The following is a 25,159-nucleotide window of genomic DNA, read 5'->3' as shown; positions in this document are numbered from 1 at the left end:
TCCATGCAACGAACCATTGTTTTATGATCTTTACTTGTGTTTTCCATGAGTCAACATCATCACTACTTTATCCTAACGTATTTAATCTTATACACACGGATCATTTTATATCTTGTCTTGTATGATATACATATATATATATATATATATATATATATATATATATATATATATATATATCACCTGCGCTCATTACCTTCCTCTATTTCACATGGATGAATAAAACCACTCCACCTGATTTTGGGTTCATATTCGCAGTCGCACACCTCCCATCTCCCACCTTTCATGGCTTGCCCAATTTCTTCTTTTGTGTTCTTTCCAGGCCACCTGAGGAGTCGTTCCATTGCTGCTTCTCTTACTTACCCCCACTCCCTGCCCCAGTATACTCCTCGCTGGTAGTTGTCCTGTGTATAGCGTAGTTTGCCAGGTGTTCTGCCATTTTGTCTCCGCCCAGTTTGCCAGATCCTTTGCCCCGCTCTCATCCGTCCTGACCCCTCTCATACCTCATTCTTTAGTCGGTGTCCACTTCAACATGTATCTTTTTTTCCAGGCTGTCTCAGTTGCTCTCCTGGCTGCAAGCCAATGTATTGCAGTGCTGCACTTCACCAGCAACAGGCCCAGCGCTGAGAATTTATATTTCACTTTCCTTTTTTTGGTTTCAAGTATAATGCTAGCAGCAGTGCTTAATTTGAGTTGGTGTTTTTCGGTGCTCAGCACTGGCACTTAATCATCAACACCAGCACTTTTCATGAGCATAGACGCACAGTGAGATTAAGTGACTGGCCCAGAATCACAGGATGTTGAGCCGTCGCTGATACTCGAATCTGGTTCCCCAGCTCTGAAGTCAGTATCTCTGGCCATTAGGTCACATCCTCTCCCCACTTTCATGGTCAGTAGTTGGTTCTGTTTTAGGTGCCACTAACAGAAGAAATGGGCTAGTGCAATCTGACTCCTGAAGAAAGCCCTGACACTTATTGTTTTACAAATTAACCACTGGCTAACAGGCAGTGTCTGCTTGTTGCCTCTATCCTTATGCCTGTCTCCTCTCTGAGTTTTGGCACAACCTCCTTGAGTGCTTAATTTGAGCCAGTGGTTTCCGATGCTTGACACTTTCTCACAGCTGCCACATGGTGGCGCTGTTTGTATAATGTTGAAATAAGCTGAACAGCAATAGTTTATTAATTCAGTATGCATTAAAAACAGCTAATACCTGCTACTTTTATAGCTGTGGGGGCCTGGCCTGCATTTTCACAGTTGTAGCTGTGTGTTGGTTAGTAATTGTGTAGGTACTGTCATTGACAACACAGACAATAGCAATGGGTGGTGCAAGCTGCAGAGCCCCATGATTAGACTAGCCTTGGCACTTTTTATTTGTTTTTGTTTTACAAATTAAGCTGCCTCCACCCTGTATTCAGATACTGTCTTACATATCCATGTCATATGTATGGACGTACCTACTCTGTCTCCACATTATGGACAGCCTAGGAGTCTGTTGGGGAACATCCTGTGTATTCTGGTGTGAATCAAATAGCCAATAAATCTACAGGTGTCCATACACCACCAGAGCTACGGACAGCAATGCATCTGCATCAGCAAACATAAAGCCAACAATTGTCAAAGACCAAGACACATATATGCTACCCTTACAGAGACCAACACCCCATGCTCTCTCACAACAAAGAGAGAAGAAGAATGCACATTAGCCCACTCCCTATCCTGCAACACACGCATACAGTGAGGCAGCACACATAGATGCGGTTAAGACGGACAGTCAGATGACCGAGGCAGGAACAGACAGACGGACAGAGGGTGACATTTTTTGGTGCTGGCCCAAGTCGAGCTGCAGATTCTCTTAACATTCAGTCTTTCCGCGTAGGAAGGCCTGTTTGAGGTGGCGAAAGCAGTAGATGTCCGATGCCCATTTAATCCTTGGCCTCTGCTTGGATAATTGCAGACTTCAATTTCCACCTGTTTGTCCGTTTTGGGCAGATACAGCAAACACTACAACTACCAAAATGAACGGATTTGTTAATGAAAACCAAGAACTGGAAACATGGTATTAAGTGTTTCTGTAGCCACCTAGCAACTGAAGTTGCAAATTGTAGTTAGCTGCATGAATTGTAACAAACTTAATTGTGGACACTGAACAAACATTTGGTATTTACAATTTAAATCCGTTTGTTTCTTTTCTTTGAAAAGTATTTCTTTTGGGCGTAAATATTTTATAACGTGCTACACACAGTGGGAATGTTTATTTTTTTCTCTCTTTAGTTCTTCTTGCTTTTGAAACTTTATTTAATTTTAGGAGCCTTGGAAGGTGTCAGCAATAAAATGGTCTACTTGTTAAATGTGGACTGCAGGATGTGGAAAGGAATGACTTCCTTGGTCTATCAGTTCACTGAAACTGAAACGCACACGCTCCGTTACATTGTCTGTTCCAATGCTTGCTTATTCAAAATGAGATTTCTAAGAGGCTGTCGACCAGATTCCTAGCCCTCTTACCCTCGGCAGGATTTTCAGACCAGTGCATTTTTATGGAAAACCTTTTAGGTCGCCATTGTTACACATCAAACATGTACTAAAAGTTTTTATGGAGCTTCTATTGACAGACCAGCCTATGCTCAGAAATGACTTTTTTACTAAATGAATGTTGATGGCGCACATATGCCGAACAAAACTGTCAATAAATATTGAAGAAAGTCTGTTCCTGATCCATGACCCTTGCTGGCCTCTCTCCTTCAACTGTCACTTAGCCTAGAATCCCAGAGTCCCTGGCACATATGACAAGTCCTCTTCAGGAGATGCACGGACAGGAGGTGAGCACATCTGGCATCCGATGCCAATGCACCATTTGGATGAGACACTGTTGGTCCTCTTTCGAAAGGATTTCAGGGTCATGGGCATGCGCTAGAGGTGGGAGCAGGGCTCTGGCATAGGCACCAGCTCAATGATGCCCTGCCTCGCCTGTGCAGAACAAGAGGTGACCAAGCTAAATGGCTTGCGGAAATGAATGGGCAAAGATAAGTAGCTGCTCTTAGGGTATGAAATGGTAGAGGGTGGGCAAGGATTTGCCCTTCCCCCGTATAAGAATAAAAATGTTCATACATGAGAACTCAGCATTTTAGGTTGTGTCTTCAAACTTAATTTGTTAAGTGACACGGTGCACAATCGTATGCATCTGATCAGTGTATTTAGGGTATGGCTTTGATAAGTGCAGATGAATGTTTAGTGGGGAAATGTGGTATTAAGGGGGTCATTATGATGGCGGACGGACCTGCGTCCGTCCGCCACCCCAGAGGTGGAGGGGCCGTCCGCAGGGGCAGCGGCGGTCCCTCCGTGCGAATTAGGATGTGACCGCCCCCCTGGCGGTCACATCCTGTATTTTTAACATTGCGGCGGGTGCTGCTTGAAGCAGCAGTCGCCGCAATGCTAAAAATGCATGCAGTGCATTTGCATGCACAAAGCGGCAGGCACCGCACGGTGCCTGCCGCTATGTGCAAGCAAATGCAGGGGGGTACCATAGGTACTCCCCATGTGCACCCCCCACCCCCTGACACCCTGGGGGCCCCCAAACAGAAAAGACCACATGCTTTTCCACGGCGGAAAAGCTGCAGTGGAAAAGCATGTTTCCCCATGCATCTTAATATGGCTGGCGGTGTCTGATAGACACCGCCACCATATTAGAGCTTTTCCGCCGCGGTACCGTGGCGGAAAAGCTGCGGACGGTCTGCCCGACCCCCCCTGCCATCCTAATCTGGCGGGGGGTCTTTTCTATCACCGCAGCGGTGAATCCGCATCCTCCGGGCCGGCGGTGGCTTCCGCCGGCCCGGAGGATGCGGATTCACCGCAATCCTAATCGGCCCCTAAGTGCAGGTTGGGAGTTTTTGGTCTTGGGTTTTCTATGCATTTAATAAATCTTGCTAGTCATTAAAGAGATTTCCACCCAGGAGCACTGGTGATTCTGCTAATATTGTATGCCTTGTTTATTTATGTGCATCCTGTTCGAGTGTTGCCCCTGGGTACTTGCCTGCACCTATTGACACTTTAGTTATGTTCACAAGTTGCTTCTTCTGAAGTATTGGCCCTGTTGACCATTCCTGTATGTTTATTCTATTGTAAATTTGACTCCACACTTGTCTTGACCCTGTTTTGGAATGACCATTCCAGTGTGCTTCTTCTTTTAACCCTTTAACAATCTGCTTGTTTTCTTCTGCTTGCAGATGGCACCCACAGTGTTACTGCTCAATGCTCCCTGCTCGTCACCATTATCACTGACGAAATGTTGACCAACAGCATCACCCTGCGACTGGAGGACATGTCACAAGAGCGCTTCCTCTCACCCCTGCTGTCCCTTTTCATTGACGGGGTGGCAGCTGTGCTGTCTGCCACCCGCCATGACATTGTCATCTTCAACATCCAGAATGACACTGATGTGCGTGCCAACATCCTCAACGTCAGTCTCTCGGTGCTGCTGCCGGGCGGGGCTCGGGATCAGTTCTTCCCCTCTGAAGACTTGCAGGAGATGCTCTACCTCAACCGCACTCTTCTGGCTGCCATCTCCAGCCAGCGAGTGCTACCTTTCGACGACAACATCTGTCTGCGTGAGCCCTGTGAGAACTATATGCGCTGTGTTTCTGTGCTCAAATTCGACAGCTCTGCTCCCTTTATTGCATCTGACACTATCCTCTTCCGCCCCATCCACCCCATCAATGGCCTGCGCTGCCGCTGCCCGTCTGGATTCACCGGGGACTACTGCGAGACTGAGGTGGATTTGTGCTACTCCAGCCCATGCCGCAACAACGGGCACTGCCGGAGTCGCGAGGGTGGCTACACCTGCGAATGCCTGGATGATTTCACTGGTAAGTACAGTGACGAGTGGAAAAGTGTGTAGTGGGATAGTTAAACATGCCCTCTCACACCAGAAGAGGTGATGGGGTATGCGAATAACATTGGTCTGTGCCTTGATGTCCATCTCTCTCTGTAGATGTTTACTCTTGGTCAATGGATTGTTGCATCACCCCACTTGTTTATTTTTGGTTTCTCACAATTGTTTGCTGGCCTATAGATTGATACATTTGTCCTCTCTAAAAATCTTAAACCAAAATGTCCCCGCTCCTATTGGTATGCCTACATGTCCATCTTTAATAATCTATATTCTTTTGGGTTTGAAGGATGGTGCACTTGCCCCTCTCAAAATGTTTAATGCATATTGATATATGAATATATGCCCCTGCCTTACCTTAAAGCCCCATGCATTTGGTTCGTTAACTAGTGTAGATTTATGCACATGTTCCAAAATACCCAAAAGTCATTTTTATGGTCTGTCTTGACAGCGCATCTGTTGCCAGACAATTATGTGAGCATCACTAGAGAGGGGCTTTGGCTCAGCCCACATGTTGGGAGCCAGGAGTATATGTTTTGATGGGTGAGAAGTTGTGTGCGTCCACAAAAAGTGCTTGCCTCCCATGCAGCTGTGATCATTTTGTTTATTTATCCAGCTGCCTACGCTTGAATTGTCAGGGGCACGCTATTAAAGTGTCTTAAATAACTATATAATTTATGTTTTTCTCTGACAACAGCACAGATGGTAGAAGGACATTCATTAACCTACATGGATTTTTAGATCTAGCTTAACAGTGCAACTGTTACCTGACCTTTTAACCTACACCAATATTATTCTACAGTTCTTTGGTTCCACATAATTTAAAATCCATTGCCATGCTCAATATTGTAATGCTTCACATTACCATAAGTCATTCCTTTAAAACCAGACCTATTGCCTTGTCAATGCTTGTCTTTTATCTGTTGTTGCTTTAGATCTGTATGTATGTATATTTAACCAGTCATCCTGCAATGATGTCAAAGTCTTCATAGCATTTTGAACATTTATAAAGATTTATACACCCCCATCTAAAGATATGCTCTCTAGAAGTCCAAAGCCTCTGGTTCGTTTGGTCTAAGCTTGATGCTCCTGGACATCCCTTCATTTATAAATGATGCCCTCTGTTTTGTTGTATTGGTTGATTTGTGTGTCTGACCAGTTTACCCGAGCAGCCCCCCTCCTACATGCTCCCCTGTAGATCAGGGGTCATGGACTTGTTTTTTCGAAGAAAAAGAAAGTGCATTTTGTTCATCTTGTTGTAGGCTGGTTAGGTGGATCTGCAAAGTAAGCACTTGTTGTTGACATATTTTTTGACCTGTAGGGTGAAGAGTTTGAATCCCAGCAAAACGAATTCAGCCATCTGTCCTTCAGAGGTCAATACATTGAGTACCACCACATTTGGTTATGTTAATGCTTGATATTTCCAGCTCTGATAGATGGAAACTACAATATGAAGCTTTATTATGGTAGATTGCTAGATCGGGCCTCACAGATGATGTTCATGGTGCTCTTGGGTATGTAGATTGCTGCATCTGTTACCTGGTCTGCCCTTCTCGTATTCTTAACTCTCTTGGTACTTTGGTATGGGTTGATGTGTCTGTTCTTGTTACCTGTTACTTATACACACACACACACACACACAGAGTTGAGGAGTATTTTATAGACCTAAACATGGTGTCCCTATAAACAAATAACACAAAGAATGCACAGGTCTTATCAACCAAAGGAGCGGTAGCACACTTACCTTACTTTACTTGTAGGAATCCATTAAGAATTGGATAGGTCACCTCACCCACTGGTTATGGTATGCTTCATCATCAGTTACCTAACCATGCTGAGGTAGAGGAATACCACTTCTACAGACTCAAGTGCTAGTCAGGAGTTCTTGATAATAATTTTTCTGGTCAACAGCAGGGATCCAAATGTTTTCCCCAAGAGGTTTCCATTTTATTAACTGGGTTCCCCAGATATGATTAAAAAACAGTTCTGTATGGAGTCACAATAAGCTTATTGAGTCATCAATCCATATCATTTTCCCAACATGTTTTGGCCTTGATTCTGTCCCACAGGGTCGCTTGCCTTTGCCAGGCCAGCTCTAATACCAGCCTAGTTCGAAGTGGATTTCATACATAGATTTGAAATGTTATTAATCATACCTGACCAATCATGCCAAGGATAATAACCTGCAAGAAAACATAGTAGCAAGCAAAGTGTTTAATATAACAGCACCACATGTCTGTAAAAACACTGCAAGCTCACACATTATCTGTGTACCTAGTGAAACTCACAAGGTGATGCAAATAATCTCAGCAAACGGTGGTCCTGCAAGTGTTTTCACATTTATATAATATTGTCAACTTACTTCCATATAGGTTATGCTTGCAACCTGGGCATGGTGGAAGCACATCTCTAATATTACGCTTTTACAGTAGCGAATGGAACCTTTGTTAATCGCAGTATGAGGTGTCAGGGCTTCAAATGGATGAGGGATGAACCCCGCTCATTTGCTTGTAATGACATATGATAAAAAGAGAAAAAGATAGAAACATGCATTGTTGTTCTTCATGCAGTGAAAGAATAACGAAGGTCAGCTTGAGCGAGTATCTACAAACCCATCATCGAGAAAAACCCAGCGGTGTGTAGTGTTTTGTACCTGAGGTTTTACTATGTAGTACTTGTAATTAATATCCCCTTCTAGAATTACCTAGTTTAAATGAAGTCCTAGGAAAAAAAAATGAAAAAATGAGAGAGACTGGTGAAAATAACTTTCTCTGTTAGGTCGTGAAAGCTGTTGTCCACAGAATGAGGTGATAGGGGTATGTCATCAAGTTGAGAAAAAGGGCGCTATTAGTTAAGTGAGGTGAATGCTACCGTGATAGCAGGCAGCTCGAATGGATCTGAAGCAGCGACTAAGTCATGGTCGTGAGGAGCAAAAGAAGTGTTCACAATTATGAGCCTTGCCTCATCAAGGGACCACTGCTGTTGGACACTGTTTTCCCGTAAATGATGCATAGATGGCGGGGGGGTTCTTATCATGATGTGAGGACTCCAGGGTGCATATTTGAGAGAGGATGTCGTCCAACCCCTAGAGTGGTCAACCTCAAAGCTGGGGAACCTGGTTCGAGTCTCGGCAGGGAGGCTCAACATCCTTTGATTCTGGGCAAACCACTTAATCTAATGCCTAACAAAATGAATGTGTCCGTCTGTAATGGAACTAGTGCTCATGTAAAGCGTTTTGATACCTTTGGGTCAAGTTTGCGCTATACAAAACTCCTCAAATAAAAATAACAGATGTTCTTATCTACGTCGGCCCGGGAGAAATGTGAAATGTTGATCCCTGTGATCAAGGATCCTTATACAGTTAGGGTAGAGAAAGATTAAAAATCTCTCAAATGTTATGCCTGGTAAGACGTAATGGGTTATTGATGGAACAATGTAAAGCATATAGTTCAGTTATGGACCAAGATTAAAAAGGGGGAATGATCTAATTATTTGAACCTTACAAGCATTCATGTGATGGATGGAAGCTGGCTCGCCCAAGTTCCTGTTTCATGATACAGGAAAGAGATTGATATTATTTAACAAATTATTTTTAAACAGCCCATGAGATTATCAGCTTCATGGTGAGAAATACCATATGATTATTTTAATCTCTTGTTTATATGTGTAGAGAGAGGGACAATTTGTATCTCACAATGGAAAGAGAAAGTAAGTTGCTACTGGTGGTATACCTCCCCAGGTTAAGTGGTTATCTGGAGGTGGCCATTGTTGGTAAAACGCTGCCCGATATATTTGACAGAAAGAGGGAACTAAATGTAGTTTGCCAAGCTTAACAAATACATTAATACAAGTGTAGTTGGCTCCAAGACACATCATCATTCAATTCGTGGGATGTGTTCAAACAGTAAATCCACCGTTGTTCGTACCACAGTAATTTGGGTTCCATATTCTTTTCTGTGGGTGTCAGCTTCTCACTGGTGCACAACTCAAAATCATTTGCATTCGGGATGTCCTATCTCCAGGGAGTGTCTCGTTAGTTTAGTCGCTGTGTTTTTGACATCTGAATGTACTTCTGTGTTCATTGATTCAAATTTTGACTTTTCTTGACATGGCAAAACATTTCAATCTACATTCAGATATGATCACGTAGATCACGTGTTGAGAGTCACATATGGCATGAGTCTTAATGGCCCATGGTGTTTTCAATCCAAGTCCTGTTGTTTAGTTTTCATGGGAAATTACCTGAGATTGGTGGTAAATTCCAGAGAGCACTACTCGGTTTATTTTGTAAGCCCATCTTTGGACCAAGCAGTCTTTTAGAGACCTGCCTGCTCAAAATAAAAACTTTGGTTTCTCATAGTTCAAGCAGCCAGATGTGAGAACTTTCCAATGTTTGTTTATTATCTTTTTCACCTGGTTAGCATGGGTTGTGTGGCCCTCTCTGTCCGCTCATGGTGGCTTCCTACTGTGCTAACGCTATATGCATTAGCACCGGAAACTCAGACGTATTGGCTTTGTCAATGCTTGTTAGATGGGAGTTCCTCTCACAATTTCTGCCTCTGGTTAGGTCTGTGTTAGCCGAGACCTTTTGATTTTACTAAAGTTTGATATACAATATACTTACAAGCAAAGCACGCTCTTTATCCATTTGTTTGTTGTGTCATTCCCATTTTCTTCTGCCACTGGGGCATACACAATGGACCCATGTGCCACTTAATCCGTTGGTCTACTCCACTGTGAGTGATTGTGTTCTCCTTCACAAGGGGCACAGCAACACACAAAGTAGATTCCTTCAGTTTCATGGACTACTGTGGCAGTGTAGGCTTCTGAGACCAGGAAAAATATTTTTGCTTGTAGTCAATTATAAAAAAATATATTTACAATAGCCTAGTACTTCCTCTGTAAATAAAGTTTGATAAAAACTAACACAAAACAAGAAATTTGCATTCACAAAGTTAAAAGGGTAGCTACTGCCTGGCCTGTTGGCTTTATCAATGTTTGCTCCTTTTCCTCTGAAGATGAAGAGCTCCAGGCACAGTGGCCCACATGCATCATTGTGACATTTTGCACTTCCTAATTTGCGAAAAATAAGGAATCGCAAATTAAGAAGTGCAAAATGCTATGCATCATTTTTTTCGGTATTTCCTTGTGATTCGGTAAAAATCGCAATTTTTACCGAATCCCAAAGAAATACCGAATTCTTAAGTTAATTTTCGCAATTCCCATTGATTCCTATGGGCCAAAAGGCCCATAGGAGTCAATGCAAATTGCGAGTGGCACTTAGAAAATTTCATGGGTGCAGGGGGGGGGTCCAAAGGACCCCCCCTGCACCCCTGAAATGTATTTTTTGCATCATGTTGCACACACACATGTCCTAAGGACATGTGTGTCCGTAACATGAATGCTTTTAAAATGCGTTAAAAGTGTTAATTACACTTTTTGCAAATTTACCGAGTAGTTTAACTACTCGGTAAATTTGTCCCTCTAATTGCGAATTCGCAATTTCAAAATTAATCATGCATTGCTTTTAGGAAATCGCAAATTTGCGATTTCCTAAAAGCAATCGCATTTTTGGAAATCGCAAAAATGTTGCGATTTCAAAAAATGCTTCATGCATTCCAAAAAGCATTTTTGGAATCGCAAACAGCCGATTTTAAGGAATCGCACCGTTTGCGACTCCAAAAATGAATGATGCATGTGGGCCAGTGTATCTTGACCTGTCCGGCCTAAGATGAGAAGTATGTATTGGCATTCAGCAGGCCTGTGAGTGGCATTCATGCCACAAAATCTCCTGCTGAGTTGTCCGTTATCAGTTCAGTCTGCGCAGAAGTGGGTGACATCCCTGTGGTGAGATAAAATCTCAGTGCACAAGTAGTTTGTAGGCACAATAAACCACTCGTTTTAAGGCATGGACAAAGTGGGCCCTGGGACAGCCCCTGATAGAATCAGATCTGTTCTGCAGAGTCTTGCCTTGATGGCAGTGAATGATTCTTAAACACATTGTTTTAAATACCACTTTCCTTTGCTTTATTTTCAGTGCAGTGATATGTGTGTCTATTACAGACATTTTGTAGAGAAATGTTAGTTTCATGCAACATTTTGCACTAAAATTAGCGACCAGCTGCTGTGTTACATATTGAAAACACACGTCACTATCCCTGAATATTGCATGTAAGCACATTTCGAATTTGTACAAGAGTGTCTTTGCACTATCAGTGACTCGGCCAAAAAGTGCATGAAAGAACTGAAATGGGATCATAAATTACCAACTATTACTATAAGGGGTCCCCAAAATATGCTTGGTCCAGGGCCCCCAAAATCCTTAAAATGTCCCTGCACGGAGGCCTGCTCGGCGTAGTTCTTGCTGACGTGTCCGGTTAGCTGGCCACTGCGCTGGCCACTTTAATCATTTCACTCCAAGACATTTGTTTCTGGAGGTAGAACTGTCGGCCCTGCCTTGCTGTTTGAAACCCAAGAAGCCTTTCATAGCGCGGACGGCTGGAGATGCCACCCGAGGTCTGCACAGCGCCGGCCCACCCGGAGAGCGCCCGGTGTCCTGGCCCCTCGCGGATCGCTGGAGCCCGGCTATGCGTGTCCGTGGCCTCCGCCGCCGTGCCGCGCCGTGCTCCTCTGCAGCCGCGCAGCCACACACACGGAGCACCACCCCACGCGAACCCACCTCCCCTGGAATACTTTACATTCTTCTTTCGGGAAATATTGTACCCAGAGTTGTGAGCTGCGTTGCTCTAGCCCTACTTTAACGCTGGTATCGCCAGCAGGTTGCGCGCCCCTTCAAACGCTATCGGGCCCACACTCCTCTTTCTGTGTGGTATATTGTGTCACAAGGCCATGGCTGTTTTCAGAACCTGCCTCCCCGCGGGAGGTCTTTATTTTGTATCTTTTCTGAAATAGTGCGCTCTGCCTACATCCACAGACCGTTTCTTTGAAATGCCTGTAGGAGGCAATAGCTAGTACGCCCCACTCCAGATTTGAGCTCCGGCCACCTGCAGCCAGGGTCCCAGAGCCATGACCAGGTGATCCTTTCTGTTGGATGGAAGGCACCAGTCAGCTCATCAAGATAGCGCCGAGAAGGGGATCCGACAGCTCTCTATAGAATTGTACATGCAGAGTTACCTATAGAGAGTTTTTTTTTATTTACAAGTACAAGTGGTGTTCTGGACAGAAAATACGTCTTGGCTATTAGAGGTCACATTAAAACGCAATGCAGACAGAGAAGAATTGCAGGACTGACTCGGCACTCATTTCAGAAAATAGGTAATATTTTAGGAAGTTAGAAACTGGCGTTTTTTGGTATTTTTCTTGAGATGCATTACTCAACTTCAAATGTTTAAGTAGAGTTGTGTGTCAACATTTTTCTTAAGGGAGCCTGCATTTGAGATAAATCTTAGTGCAGTTTCTTCCAACAACCGTATTATATTCAGGACACTGGAATTAATGAGTAATAATAATAATAAAACTGAGAATGACAGAGAACTGTCCAGTTGCACTTTCAGTGCTTAGCGCCATCTTCTGAGGTCATTAACAGCAGGTCTGAAATTCAGGGTGCATAATGAAAGGAAAGTGATGTTAATGCCCACCAGAAGTATAATCACCTGTTGCCTTAATCTCACTTGAGTGGCAGATAAAGACATGCCCCCTATGCCTTTCTGCTTCAAGTCCCTGGTTTCTGCGCATCCTGACTGGGTGAGCCAATAACACCATTCCATTTAGGATGCTAATTGGTGCTATTTTTACCTATAGCTACTTTCATCGACTTTAAAAGTGTAAACATCTGGTTTTACCCTGTCACAATGAGAAGCTGTGATGTGTAGGTTGAGTTATTAATGATTAAAGGGTTGGAAATGTAATATTACTAATAATGTTGTTTGTGTCTGGGAATTCCAGAAAGTGAAGGTGTAGCCTTTCGGCTTATTCTCGATTTACCCACCATTGCCAAAGTCGCGACAGGCTGCGGCAGGTATCAGCAGGTGATGTAGAGAGTTGTGGCCCCAGGGTGGACGAGCTCCCTGCCTGGGACCCAGTAACGGGATATTGGTGCTGAAGGCGGACTGCACATTGTTGGTCTGGTTTACTGTGGCAGTCTTCATCATACCTCGCTCTGGTAATCCGAGGAGCACTTAATAAGTTTTCTTTTTAAATTGCGTCCCCCCAGGATAATTCTGAGACACCGGAAAGAGTGGGTCTAATGGTTTGATTCAGGGGCGTGTTGGTGCTGCTCAAGGGTGCAGGATTGACAGCTCTGGATTCATGCCAATCAAAATCTTTTTCTACCACGCACACATTTCCAAATATGACAAAGGAAGACCGAAGTAGGAAACTGGTGTACGACACAGTAATCTGTTGATATGCTCCCCAGCCCCTCTCCATGTGTGTGAATGTATGTATATAATATATATATGTATATATAGAGAGAGAGACTATTTAAATTCATAAGTATAATACAGAGAGCATATGAATATAATCTTACACTGTGTAGATCTATAATGCTAAATTATGTGCTCATTGGTTTTTCCTGTTTTTGTTCAGAGTACTTAGGAAACTGCTTTCAAACATAGTACTTTGCAGGTTCAGAGTTGAACAATAGTAATGTTTTTCGCTAGTACTTACTGCCAAAGGAAGTTTTATTGATAGCTCAACCCAGTGTACTTGTGTTTTTTACTTTAGGAGTATAAAATGCTGTGACTCCGCTACTAGGGCTTGAACTGGTGAATTGTAGGTTACACACATATTTAATCAGCAGGTGCTCAATCCACTGAGCTGTGCTACTGCCAAAAGTATTAAGTTACAAGCATCTTGGATTTTCTCACCTACCATTGGCTTGTAGTCAACTAATTCCGTGAACCTGATAAATGGGTGCCTTGTATATAAAATAGTCTTAACCCATAGCCTTCATCTTCAATGAGGAAAAAGGCCATCCACTGAAGGTTTCCAAGGTTGGCTTTTCTCTGGTGATCGCTCACATATTGCTGCCCAAGATACCTTGTTGAAATTCTTTGAAATCTGGTGCTGATAAAGCATGTGAAAGCCCCATTCCTGACTTTGCAGGACAAGACAAAAACCCCATCTTAGTTCAGTCCATAATAGTACAGTTAACACCCAAGCATTAGGTATTCACTGATGAGCTTGTAAGGCCCACAATTAATATGCATAGTTTATATTGATAAGTTATTTTCAAAAAAAGTAGTTCCTTTATTGAGAGCAGTGGAAGAATACAAGGCATCCTATCAACAAGATGGTAAAGAAGCTATGTTCCAGGGAAGAGGTAAACAGAAGAAGAGGATGGAAAACCATTGAATAAAAAGCAAGCAAATGAGAATGACAAGAAAGTCAAGATATGAGAAGTATTGGGCTGGCCTAAAGACCACTGAACTGCGCAATTGGGCTTCGACTACAGGAAGCTAAAAACTGTCTCTATAAAGACCTAAAAAAGTAGTGTTTCTGGCTCCGGTAAACACTTGCCCTTTAGTGGAAAAAACTACTGTACTGCAGGCACGCATCCTTCAGAAAAGGGATCACAAACATACATTACAGTCAAACTAAATCTCATTTGGAAGTGGTAGGAAGTAGGTTATGGGAGACGAAAGGAGTTTATATGAGGGTGTGTTCATTTCACCACAAGGGAACAGTAATAAGGCGGTAGCGCCCTCACTCTTAGAATTCAATTATCTACCACCAACCATCGGACTCCATATTTAAGAGGGATTACTTTCCCATTGAGGAAGCAGGGGAGGTGTGGGGGGTGAAGCAGGCCACTTTTGTTACCGCCAGCACAGGTCTAGTGTTTGGCTCGTAAGCACCAGATTAGATCCCTTGGTAGCTTTTAGGGTTCGGAGACCACCTGGGACAAAATGGCAAACAAGGAGTCGTTCTGAAAAACAGTGGGCGGGTCGCAGGGCCCAAATCCTGATGATACTGTCCACAGCTGTCGTCATTCACTCCTATAAATGAGTGAGCCAGTACTCATTCACAATGTTTGATCATTCATGCCTAATTAAGCTGGATTATACCCAAACACTACCAAATCCATCAGCAAATAGGACCGGTACAGTCCTCCTGCGCACGTTACTTCCTATGTGTGACACTCCCCTGCCCCCAGAGGGTCAGCTTACCCTCAAACTCCATTTGTTGTTATTGTGGAAATATTTTTGCTTGAGGCCTCATCATCATCAGTGCTGGATTTGTAATGGTGCCTTGAGCTGAAAGGGGTAGTGGGGGCTGTGAATATGTCTTTGTTTCTTCTGCCTAGGGGGTGGTCTGGAGAGGTTAATGGTTTCCATGACAACTGCCAAGCTGCTGACCAGGAGAGGGACATTTAGAGGGAAGCAATGGTGATAAATTTAGCGGTCCTTCTTGGAAGTGGGAGGCAGGGGAGGTCGAAGACAGGGCAGTCGAGAGATTAACTGTGGGGGAAGGGTCTCATCATGAGATCAAACTGTGCCTATGGGGCGGTGTAGGGGAGGGAAAGGAGGAGTCGAAGGGCATGGTATTATTACACAACATAAGCTTATGTTTGCTCTATATTTCCGGGTATTTGACACACCAAAGGAATTTTTTTTAAAGCCTATTTGAAATCGTTTTTCCAGTTAGGCTGACCTGCTTGTGCCTTTGTTCTCCTCCTCCCTCCTTTACTGACCTCCTGCCCTTCATTTGACATATATTAATGCTCTACCACCTTTTATTCACCTCCAGCTGTAATTACTGTCCCAATCTTTTATTTGTTCTTGTCCTCTCCTTTATGCACACATCACCTCTATCTGCCTTCCTTTATTTGCATCCCACTTTAGTCCATCTCCTCTATGTAGCTCCTCTCTTGTTGTCTCCCTTCCCCTAGCTATTTATCCAGGTTCTTAATACAATGACGCAAATCCCTGCCATTTCTTTGTAAATGTTACTCCGGTTCACTACACTTCCTTCATGAATCTGCATATTCTGTTCACCTCCATATTTTATCCACCTCCATTTTTCATGTGCCCATCTTCCACTATGTTTCATCTCCAGGGATATTAAATTGCCCTGTCCCCAATATGCGCCTTTTCTTTATTCATCACCTAAACATTTGGTCCATTTATTCAGATAATTTTCTATATTCGCATTTGATTGTATTTATCTCCACAATCATCCTCCCTCTTTAATCGCCTATTTATTTACCCTATTATTTTTACCTTTTAAATATGTTATGTTATATGGGAATTTATACAGCGCACTAATATTCGGGAGTGTCCTGGCGCGCAAGTGGACAGTGGCAGGAGGGAGCAAAGATATTAAGGCAGCTGTTTAAACAGAAAAGTTTTGAGATGTTTTTTAAAGATGCAAATATGCTGGATATCTGCTGGTAGATAATTCCACACCATAGCTGCTTTGACCGATAAAGACTGGCCCCCAATCTGCGACCGACGGAACCTAAGGACCACCAGCCGACGTTGGAGGGATGAGCGTAAAGGTCGCCTTGGTGTATAAAACGCGAAACGTGTTCTGATGTAGGCTTGACCAGAGCCACGAAGGGCATTGTGTGTCATGGTCAATGCTTTAAAATGCACTCGCTGGGCCACAGGGAGCCAGTGAAGGTTGCGTAAATGCTGCTGAACGCTAGAGCTCCTCGAGATATTGAACAGGAGTCCGGCCACAGCGTTCTGTATGACCTGGAGTTTTTTTAAAAGATAGCCTGGTATACCAATGTAGAGAGCATTGGCATAGTCAAGGCGGGAGAGGATAAGTGCCCGGGCAACCATTTTTTTTGGCAGGGCGCGGGAGCAGGGGGAGGAATCGTCTCAAAGCTTTAAGAGTACCAAAACAGACTCCAGTGAGTTTATTAATTTGGTCAGGGAACCGAAAATCTTCCCCAAACCGTACCCCTAGACCATAGAAGCTGAGTGTCATCGGCATAGGCCATTATTTTAACGCCCAGCTCCTCAGCTAAGAAAATCAGGGGTTTCAAATAAATATTGAAAAGCAGGGGGGTGAGTGTAGAACCCTGTGGGACTCCCGTGGAAAGTTTCCTGATAGATGATGAAAAAGGCGGCATCCACCCCTGCTGGGTGCGGTCTTCAAGAAAAGACTTAACCCAGTCCCAGGCTGGGCCCACAATGCCAATGGCAGATAGTCGGGCAAGAAGTTGCTGGTGGGGCACCATGTCGAAGGCGGCAGAGAGGTCCAATAATGTCAGAGCCGCCCTGCCGCCCGCATCCAGGTACTCTCTGATTGCCTCGGTTATCCCAACCAGCGCCGTCTCCGTGCTGTAAGAAGCCCTAAACCCTGATTGCGCAGGATGAAGAGTACCAGAGGACTCGACAAACGCCTCCTGTTGCCGAAAAACCAACTTTAGAGGATATGGAAGGATCGGCAGAAGGAGAGGAAGGAGTTTGGCTTGCTTCCATTGCCGGGGGACTGTGCCAGACCGAAGGGAGCAGTTGATAATAGATTCTGCCTCTAGATGTACCGCCTCGGCAACCCCGCCCAGGACTCTTGGCGGACAGGGGTCAGAGGGGTATCCTGATTTCAGGGATGTAAGGATGGCTAATAAATCCCGCCCATCAGCGGGCCGAAACTGTCTTAGAAACTGGGTAGGTGATCTGGAGCATGGGAGCGACAGCAGAGGAAAATTCCTCTGCTCGCGAGATTTCATCCCTAGACTATCCTAAATCTTTTGAATCTTATCAATGAAAAAGGTGGAAAGGTCCTCGCACCATTCTGATGAGACAGGAAGGCTCGTTTGTTCAGCACAGGGGGGACCAAAAGCTGCAAACAATAGAAAACATTTCTTTACTATTGTTGTTGGCCTTGGCAATTCTCTCTGCATAGAAGTCACCTTTAAGTTTCTTAATAGCTGCATAGTAATCCCTCTGGGCTGCGCGGAGAGCTGTCTTGGCCAAAGGACAGTACTCATGGTGCCGGCGCCGCTCTAACTTCTTACACCCTAACTTGAGTTCTTTGAGGGAATCCGTGAACCACGGTTTGGAGGGAGTAGAGCGCGATTGTCTTCTGGGGAAATACCAGTTGGACCCCGTTTTCCTTTTGTGTTCATAGTACGAGCAGATTCCAAGATCACTGCAAAACATGGCTTCCAGTATTGTGTAAAGTTTTGTAGCAATAAAAATCCCTCCTTTTATGTATCACATTTATGTTTGTGTTGTTCTGTACCGCCTTATCAGTATAGTATAAGAAATGTGAGTCCTATATACCTAAATTGGATTTTAAGAGGTACTTTTCTAACATTGTTAATTATATTAAAACTAGAAACACGTACAGTTGATATGGAGTCAGAATTGTCATTTGTGCAAGGCAAGTGATTGACACTCTATCAAATGTGAACAAAATATAGTGCATACATATGTTTTTAATGAACCAATAAACTAACACCCATAACGGCTTAGGTGAATAATTGTTCAGTTTTGAAGATCACTTCACTGGTTCTAAAAATCGCTTCCTTTCCGCATTTGCTGGATCCATCTTTGCTTGTCACCCCCTCAAATTTCAGTAAATGTAGCACATATCCTGGTTTTCGGAGACGCTAAGATGAACACAAAGGGTGGTTAGTTTTCAGGTGTTCCGGTGCAGAATTTTGTAGCAGCCCAAAGCAGGAAGCAGTTTAGTTAACACAGACGATCCTGCGATTAAAAGTTGCCTTAAATTTCCCCTTTGCCTGGTGTTCTGTGTTTGGGTGAATACTCTTTAAGAAGTAATACTCTGCTTCATGGTCGATGCATTTGTTTTATTTCTATGTTAGTGAAATTTCAAGGTTTGGTGTTTTCCATAACCTGGTTAACTTTTGTCCTTAATGACTGTTAGTGCTTTTTAAATGTCACTGGTTGTATAGGTGGAAACATTGTGCTGCAATTAGAAGTTCATTTGGCCCCATATCAAAGGATTCCTTATAATAATCAATAACATATGAAATGTTTACTTTGGCGGCGTTAAAAACGATGGTAGAATGGCGGAGTAAATGTATATAATTCTAGAATTAGCTTGTGCGTGTTACCAGTTGAACACTGGTTTCATTACAAGTGGCTGCTTTATAAGTCCATGATATTTTTTATTTTCACACCTTCACTCTCCTGGATATGTATTTGTCTTTGGATGCACCTCAACATGAATGGCCACAATCATGCTTCGATTTGTATTTCCAAAATAATTTAGTAAAAAAAACATAAAAAATTGATTGCTATGTAACATGATTTTGTTCTCAATAAAGAATTACAACACAAAAAAAATTGCTAAGCATTGGCAATAGTGTATGATACAATGCGTGTGAAGCAGGTTGGAATGGAAGAGCACTACATATCCTTTAAGTGTGACCATTGGTTGCTGATTGGCAAGACTAGGATCCTCCTGTTCTCTCAAACATAAAGACCCAATTTTTCAGATCTTTGTATAGCTTGAATTGCATTTATTTACAAAATATGGAACAAAGAATGCTTTTAATGTTAACAAAACATTTACATTCCATATCATTTCAACGTAACCTGGTAATCTGAAGATCTTAACTAACAAACAATTTTCAGATGTAATATTTACATCAATATTACATTTTGACTAGCAGCAAAACTGTGGATTTTTAAGGCCAATTGCTTCAACCCCAAACCCATCCCATAGTTTTTTATTTGGCCTTGCCAAAATTATTGACGGCACCTTATTCCACGGCCTTGACCCTTAAAAATGATTGTATACGATGAAAAAAATCACCCATGTGCTCCAGTGCCCTTGCAACCCATATTCGGGAGTTGATACCAGGCACCCATCCCAAAAGGCTCTATCTTGGACCCGATCCCCAACCCAGTGTCCCAACATTTTTCCAATTCCTGCACGTCAACATCGAAGGTAAATTTAGTGATGCAGGGCATTATAGTGTTAAACTAGGAGATGTAAAGTTTCCCACAAGTATAGAAGAAATTACAACCATTTCAAACCAACTCTCGCTCAACTAGCACATATTTACACTGCCTTCTTCCCCCAACAGCAACTTTAAGAGGGTAGGATGAGTTGGTTTAGAGGCAGTACATGTACGGTCTGAGGCACACGGGGCAGGCAAGGAGATCGACCCTTGAGCCCAAAGGGCTTTATAAGCCCCCAAGACCCACACACCGGTACACACCCATGATGTGATTCTGTTTCCCCTGCTCCTAGCTACACGTGAGAGGAAACCCCACATTGTGTGAGGGGAGTCAGATTTCCCCAAATCAACATGTGCCCCGCACCAGGCCATTGCAGTGACACAATGAACCCCCCCCCTGCATGTTGACTCTAATGGTGCCACATTGTCTGTTTTTGGTAATTGAGGCTGTGCTACAGTTCTTTCCCTTTATGCATCAACTGGAGTGGCTGTGAACCAACTTACAAAGTTAATATGTCCAAGAAAATCTTGAAATTTGTGTGTATCATTATGGATTTCACCTAGGAGGGATGACATGAACGCTGCCTACAACAAATGAAGCACAAAGTATGCTTTCCTCCTGTTCTCTGGGCCTGATACTGGCTCCCTGTCCCTCTTCCAATTCCTTGATTGAAACATGCAAACTGATTATGGGTATGGATCTCCTGCGGTTGTCTATTGTACTGCAGATCCTCTGTGGTCTCCTGTTGTGCTGTTTCTCTCGGAGACCACTGCAGTACGCCCATTGGTTTTGACAAGCAACTGAACTGTGGGACTGCACTTTTTTGTATGAAGTCATTGGTCACTTACTTTGTACATTAGATAGCTGGTGGACAATTCTTTTTATGGGGATATCAAGGCAAAGTGCATTAGCTTTGATGGTATTTTGACGGCTGCTTAAAACTTTTTACAGGGCTACCCAAATTTCTGGAGTTCCATAAGTCCACTTATCTGGATGAATCACAGATTTCTCACTTTTATGATACGTGGCATTTACTTTTCTCTTCCTGATTATTTTACATTACATTCTACATTACGTTTACATTTTGTTTTATCTCTTTTTAACAGGAGACCACTGCGAGCTGAATGTCCGATCAGGTCGCTGCACAGCAGGAGTCTGCAGAAACGGTGGCACATGTGTCAACTTGCTGGTAGGGGGCTTCAGGTGTGACTGCCTGTCCAGTGATTATGAGAAGCCGTACTGCCAGATGACCACACGCAGCTTCCCGGCACAGTCCTTTGTCACCTTCAAAGGCCTCCGACAGCGCTTCCGGTTCACCATCTCCCTCATGTGAGTATTGGGCATGGTCACTGCTGCAGAGTACATTGGAACTAGGATTAGTAAAGGTGCGAGGAAGAGAGAATGGAAACTATAGTAGAGTCACCAGCGGCCCAGGGGCACAGGACATTGTTGGTACAAGTGCTCCACCTAAGTTAACACCAACTTCTAGGCCGAGGACAGACACGCAATTTGTGTCCTACACTGTGTCTCTTAGGACCGGTTCGACTGCTGCTGCTCTCATTGGTAGAGAACTCTTTTTAGGTCTGGCATTAAACAAGACCTTTCGATTTTACTCAAAATATGTTATTGATATATGGGGGTTTCAGTCCGGCCTCTTCATCCATTGATCTGTTATTGTGTCAGTCATATTTTTCTTCCACCCACTACTGCATGGGGCAGTGGGTCAGTCCACTTCAGCCACAGGGTAACTTCACTGTGAATGACAGCATTCTGTCCTTTCAGAAGGAGCACGTCCACATTTAGCGCTTTTCAGTGCCAGGGACCTTTAGAGCAATGTGTGCATTTAGGAGCCAAAACATTTTTTGGGACTTTAGGTACTATTGATGAGGTTTCTGAAGATTCCCCAGCAATAAAGTTGTCTAAAAACCATAACAAACAAAACATGCATTGATGAATCCAAAATGCTGGCTGCCAAAACCAGGTCTATTGGCTTTGCCAATGCTTGCCTATCGTCTTTGTTTTCCAAGGAATGTTAATGTCGCCCCAGTATCAGTGACATATTTAGATTTGAAATGCTGTATATGACCTCTTATTAATTGCGATGTCTAATCCTGAATGCCTACAAGAAAAAATTAAACAGTCATGAACTAAATTTTATTTTTGTATTTGACAAGTCTGCCAAGCGGCACTATGACATATGTAGGCTATCCTGTTTTAAGTTTAAACTTATAACAACTGATAAACCCCCTAGAGAGGGAAACAACCATCCTCAGTGCAAACATATACATATTGATAAACACCTGCAAAACCACAAATTAAAATACCATTTAAAGAAAAGAGAGTGAAAGGGAATGACTAATTCTTAGTTATTTCTGAAGTGGCCAACACAATGTAACTTTGTTATTCAAGGTAGCAGCAAGAAAGACTGTGCTTAGATTATTATGCCTGAGATTTGTATTTAAGGATGTCACTAAAAAAATGTTTCTTCCTTTCGTTTCCTCCAGTTTTGAGTGCTTGGATTAAAGGTTCAGGGGTTAGGAGCATGTTTTCGGTTTAAAATAATCTCTTAATACAACATATAGAATCTTTTAATATTAAAATATTATTTCATCTTTTGGCATTGTTTTATTCACTGGTGAGATGGTTGGCTCATAGAAATCTTGGCCAATACGAACTATAACATTTATCCAGAGACCAGTGAAACCAATTGCTCCCTCTTTTCTAACAAGTCAGCATTGATCGAAGGTCATCTACCAAAAAACCCTGGCATTAAATATTCAATGCAAGGCATAGTGGCAGGTACATGTGAAAAGAGTGCTGTCACCATGCACATAACATAGTGGTGAAAATGTGATACAAGACTTTACACAAACCAACAAAATTCATAGTTCAAGGTGGCCCATTGCTATGTGTGATACCTTCAGATAATCCTAGCTCTTTACCCAACTGCATTTTACTGCTGGGGTTATTGAGCCTATAGTTACAATGTAACAGCAACATTTAAAGACCCAAAATACAACATGATGTCTGTTTTAAAGGTCAGAAATGTTTTAAAGTGAGACATTTCCAATGAGGACACTTAACAGCTATTAATGTCCACACAACACTAGCACCAGCTTAATATAGTCAGGCAAAGAATGCAGAAAAGCAGTGGTGAGCATACTTAAAACATCAAGTTTCAAAATCCTCAAAATGCAGGTCTTCAAATTAATCTGGTGTAGTCCAAAATCTTCAAGGTTATGCTTCTGAAGGTACTGTGCTGTTGACAGTGTCGCCCACCCCTCCAATGTCATATTATTCCGTAAGAATAGGTTAATTACTTCCACCTGTTTCCAATATTTAAATGCAACACTCATACTTTTTTAATCCATTCATAGTCTGTAAACCAGACAGTGTCTTGACAGAGTGAATATGAGAGAGGATATTAAGGTTTGAGTGTGATGGAGAGTGCAGTCACAGACGTTTTGTGCTTAAAACAGTCTAACATAAGTCTTTTTAACACACTGCCTGTGGGAAGACACTACATACTTAGTGTTACTTCTCCTTTCAATTAAATGTGTGCTTTATAATAAGCACTGTAGAAACAATATGTTTTGTAAACACTGCAAACCCCTGTATTTGTCTCTTTTGGATGTTAGGCAGCTGAATAAACATCGATAAGCACTGATGTTAAGAGTTTTGGAAAACACTGAGAAAAAACATGAAATCCACAAAAATAGTGAATATTAGGAGTTAAAGGGCTGGTTTACACTCTTTGTAAACACACAGAAATATACAAGCAGTACAATAGTCCTGGAAGAATAATCCAAATTTCTTATGGAATTACTGTAAATCTGTCTACTCAAATTGATAATGAACCCTCACCTAGCTAGTGTTTCATGTTTCACAGTGCGCCCCATATCTAGCACTGAGAAGCCTCCAAGAGTACTATCTTTCTCTGGTTGTATAGTCTCCTAGTTGTGGGGTCCATAGTTTTGCGTGATGTTATGTCTCTTATGTCAACATTTATTTTCTTCCTTTGTCAAAGAGTAAATCCTCCATTAAGATTGAATGGATGACCTCAAATTGGGTTGTATAGGTGTCTCAGGTGCATTTAACATATCCTTTTTATGTCTGGCTTTATCGTCTGACATAATGTGATCAACCTAAAAGGAGCTTTTGGGAGTACTATAGAGACCGCCTTTGGCTCTGCCTGCAAGTTAGTAGCCAGGAGTACATGTTTTGCGTATCCTCAGAACAAGCGCTTCTCCTCCACATAGCTGTGATTATTTCGTTTTTTTATCCAGCTGCCTGATCCAGCAGCAGCCTGACTGCATGAGCTTGAGGTTTCCTGACATTGTAATGCTGTTAAAGTTTCTTGGGTAACTGCATGATTCTCACTGTTTGATTTTCTCTGTACAGCAACCAGATAAAAGGTCATGTGGAATATATTGCAGGCCCAGAACCCTCCCCTTCCATCACTAACTTCACCTGACCTATGTGAATAACAAAAAATAGTTCTGAATTCAGGATTTGATTAGGCCGAATGTGTGTGCTTTCACTAAAAAGACTGTTTGGTTTGCACTTTTTGGCTTGTGGTAAAGTGGTTGTTGTTATGAAATGTTATGATAATGGCACTAGGCTTGATATATTTTTTGTGTAAAGCATATGTTAAATAGGAATTCAAGTTTGAAATGTCACTACTCTCAATTACTCTCAGTTAAAGTTTACAGACAAGTAAGTTTGTTTCGTAGAATCTCACAGATTATGGTAGTAGGCAGTGGTTTTGGTTTTGGTCACCCAGTGTGACGGACCTTGGATATAGAAGCTTTGCGGAAATCCTGGTTAGGCCCTCTTATATAACTTTACAATTTTGTGATTGTGTGTCTGATGGTTGCCTTGTGCAAACTGTTTCGAAACTTTAAATCCGATCCATAAACCTGGTCTGCTTACCATGAAACATTATGACAAAGGCAGTTTATAGCTGTATGTATAATGGTTGCTAGTGTATATGCAGTTACACAGGCCGGTGTTAGGTACGGTGTAAAGCCAATGGTGAGGCTGTTTATTGGGAAAATCATTCCAGATATGATAGGTTTGATCTGTTTATTAGGAAACATTATAATAAAACCAGTTTGGCCGACCTACTTATTTTGATAAGCATGTGTTAAAGGCAATAGGCTTTTAAAGATGGATTGTTGTTACTCTGTGCTAAAGGCTGGAGGCAGGTATTTTGTTACATGGAATTTCACAGATTACTGTAATAGGCAAGGGTTTTCTGTAATGCTGATGCATCCGAACAAACAGTGAGGATACAAGATAATGCACTGCAATAATACTTGTTAGGCTTTCTTTGAAGAGATAGTATTTTGCTTTCCCCAACTGTAATTTTGTAAACATTTGTATTTTTATGACTATGCCGAATGGTTGCCTTGTGCAGCGTTTATAT

The 25,159-nt window shown here is 42.6% G+C and overlaps 1 protein-coding gene across 1 annotated transcript in view; it reads left to right on the top strand.

Annotated features, from left to right (window-relative positions):
• Positions 1 to 25,159, top strand: part of CELSR2 (cadherin EGF LAG seven-pass G-type receptor 2) — a 245,899-nt gene that overhangs the window by 139,050 nt on the left and 81,690 nt on the right. The window contains exons 2-3 of the mRNA XM_086919657.1: positions 4,221 to 4,859; positions 20,838 to 21,060. Coding sequence (XP_086775783.1) covers positions 4,221 to 4,859; positions 20,838 to 21,060 — 862 coding nt within the window. The remainder of the gene's footprint in view (positions 1 to 4,220; positions 4,860 to 20,837; positions 21,061 to 25,159) is intronic.

This window comes from Lissotriton vulgaris, chromosome 5, assembly GCF_964263255.1.
Source record: "Lissotriton vulgaris chromosome 5, aLisVul1.2, whole genome shotgun sequence".
In the NCBI taxonomy this organism is placed as follows: domain Eukaryota; kingdom Metazoa; phylum Chordata; class Amphibia; order Caudata; family Salamandridae; genus Lissotriton; species Lissotriton vulgaris.
Note: the sequence above shows the minus strand (reverse complement) of the source record. Positions and strands in the feature narration are given on the sequence as shown.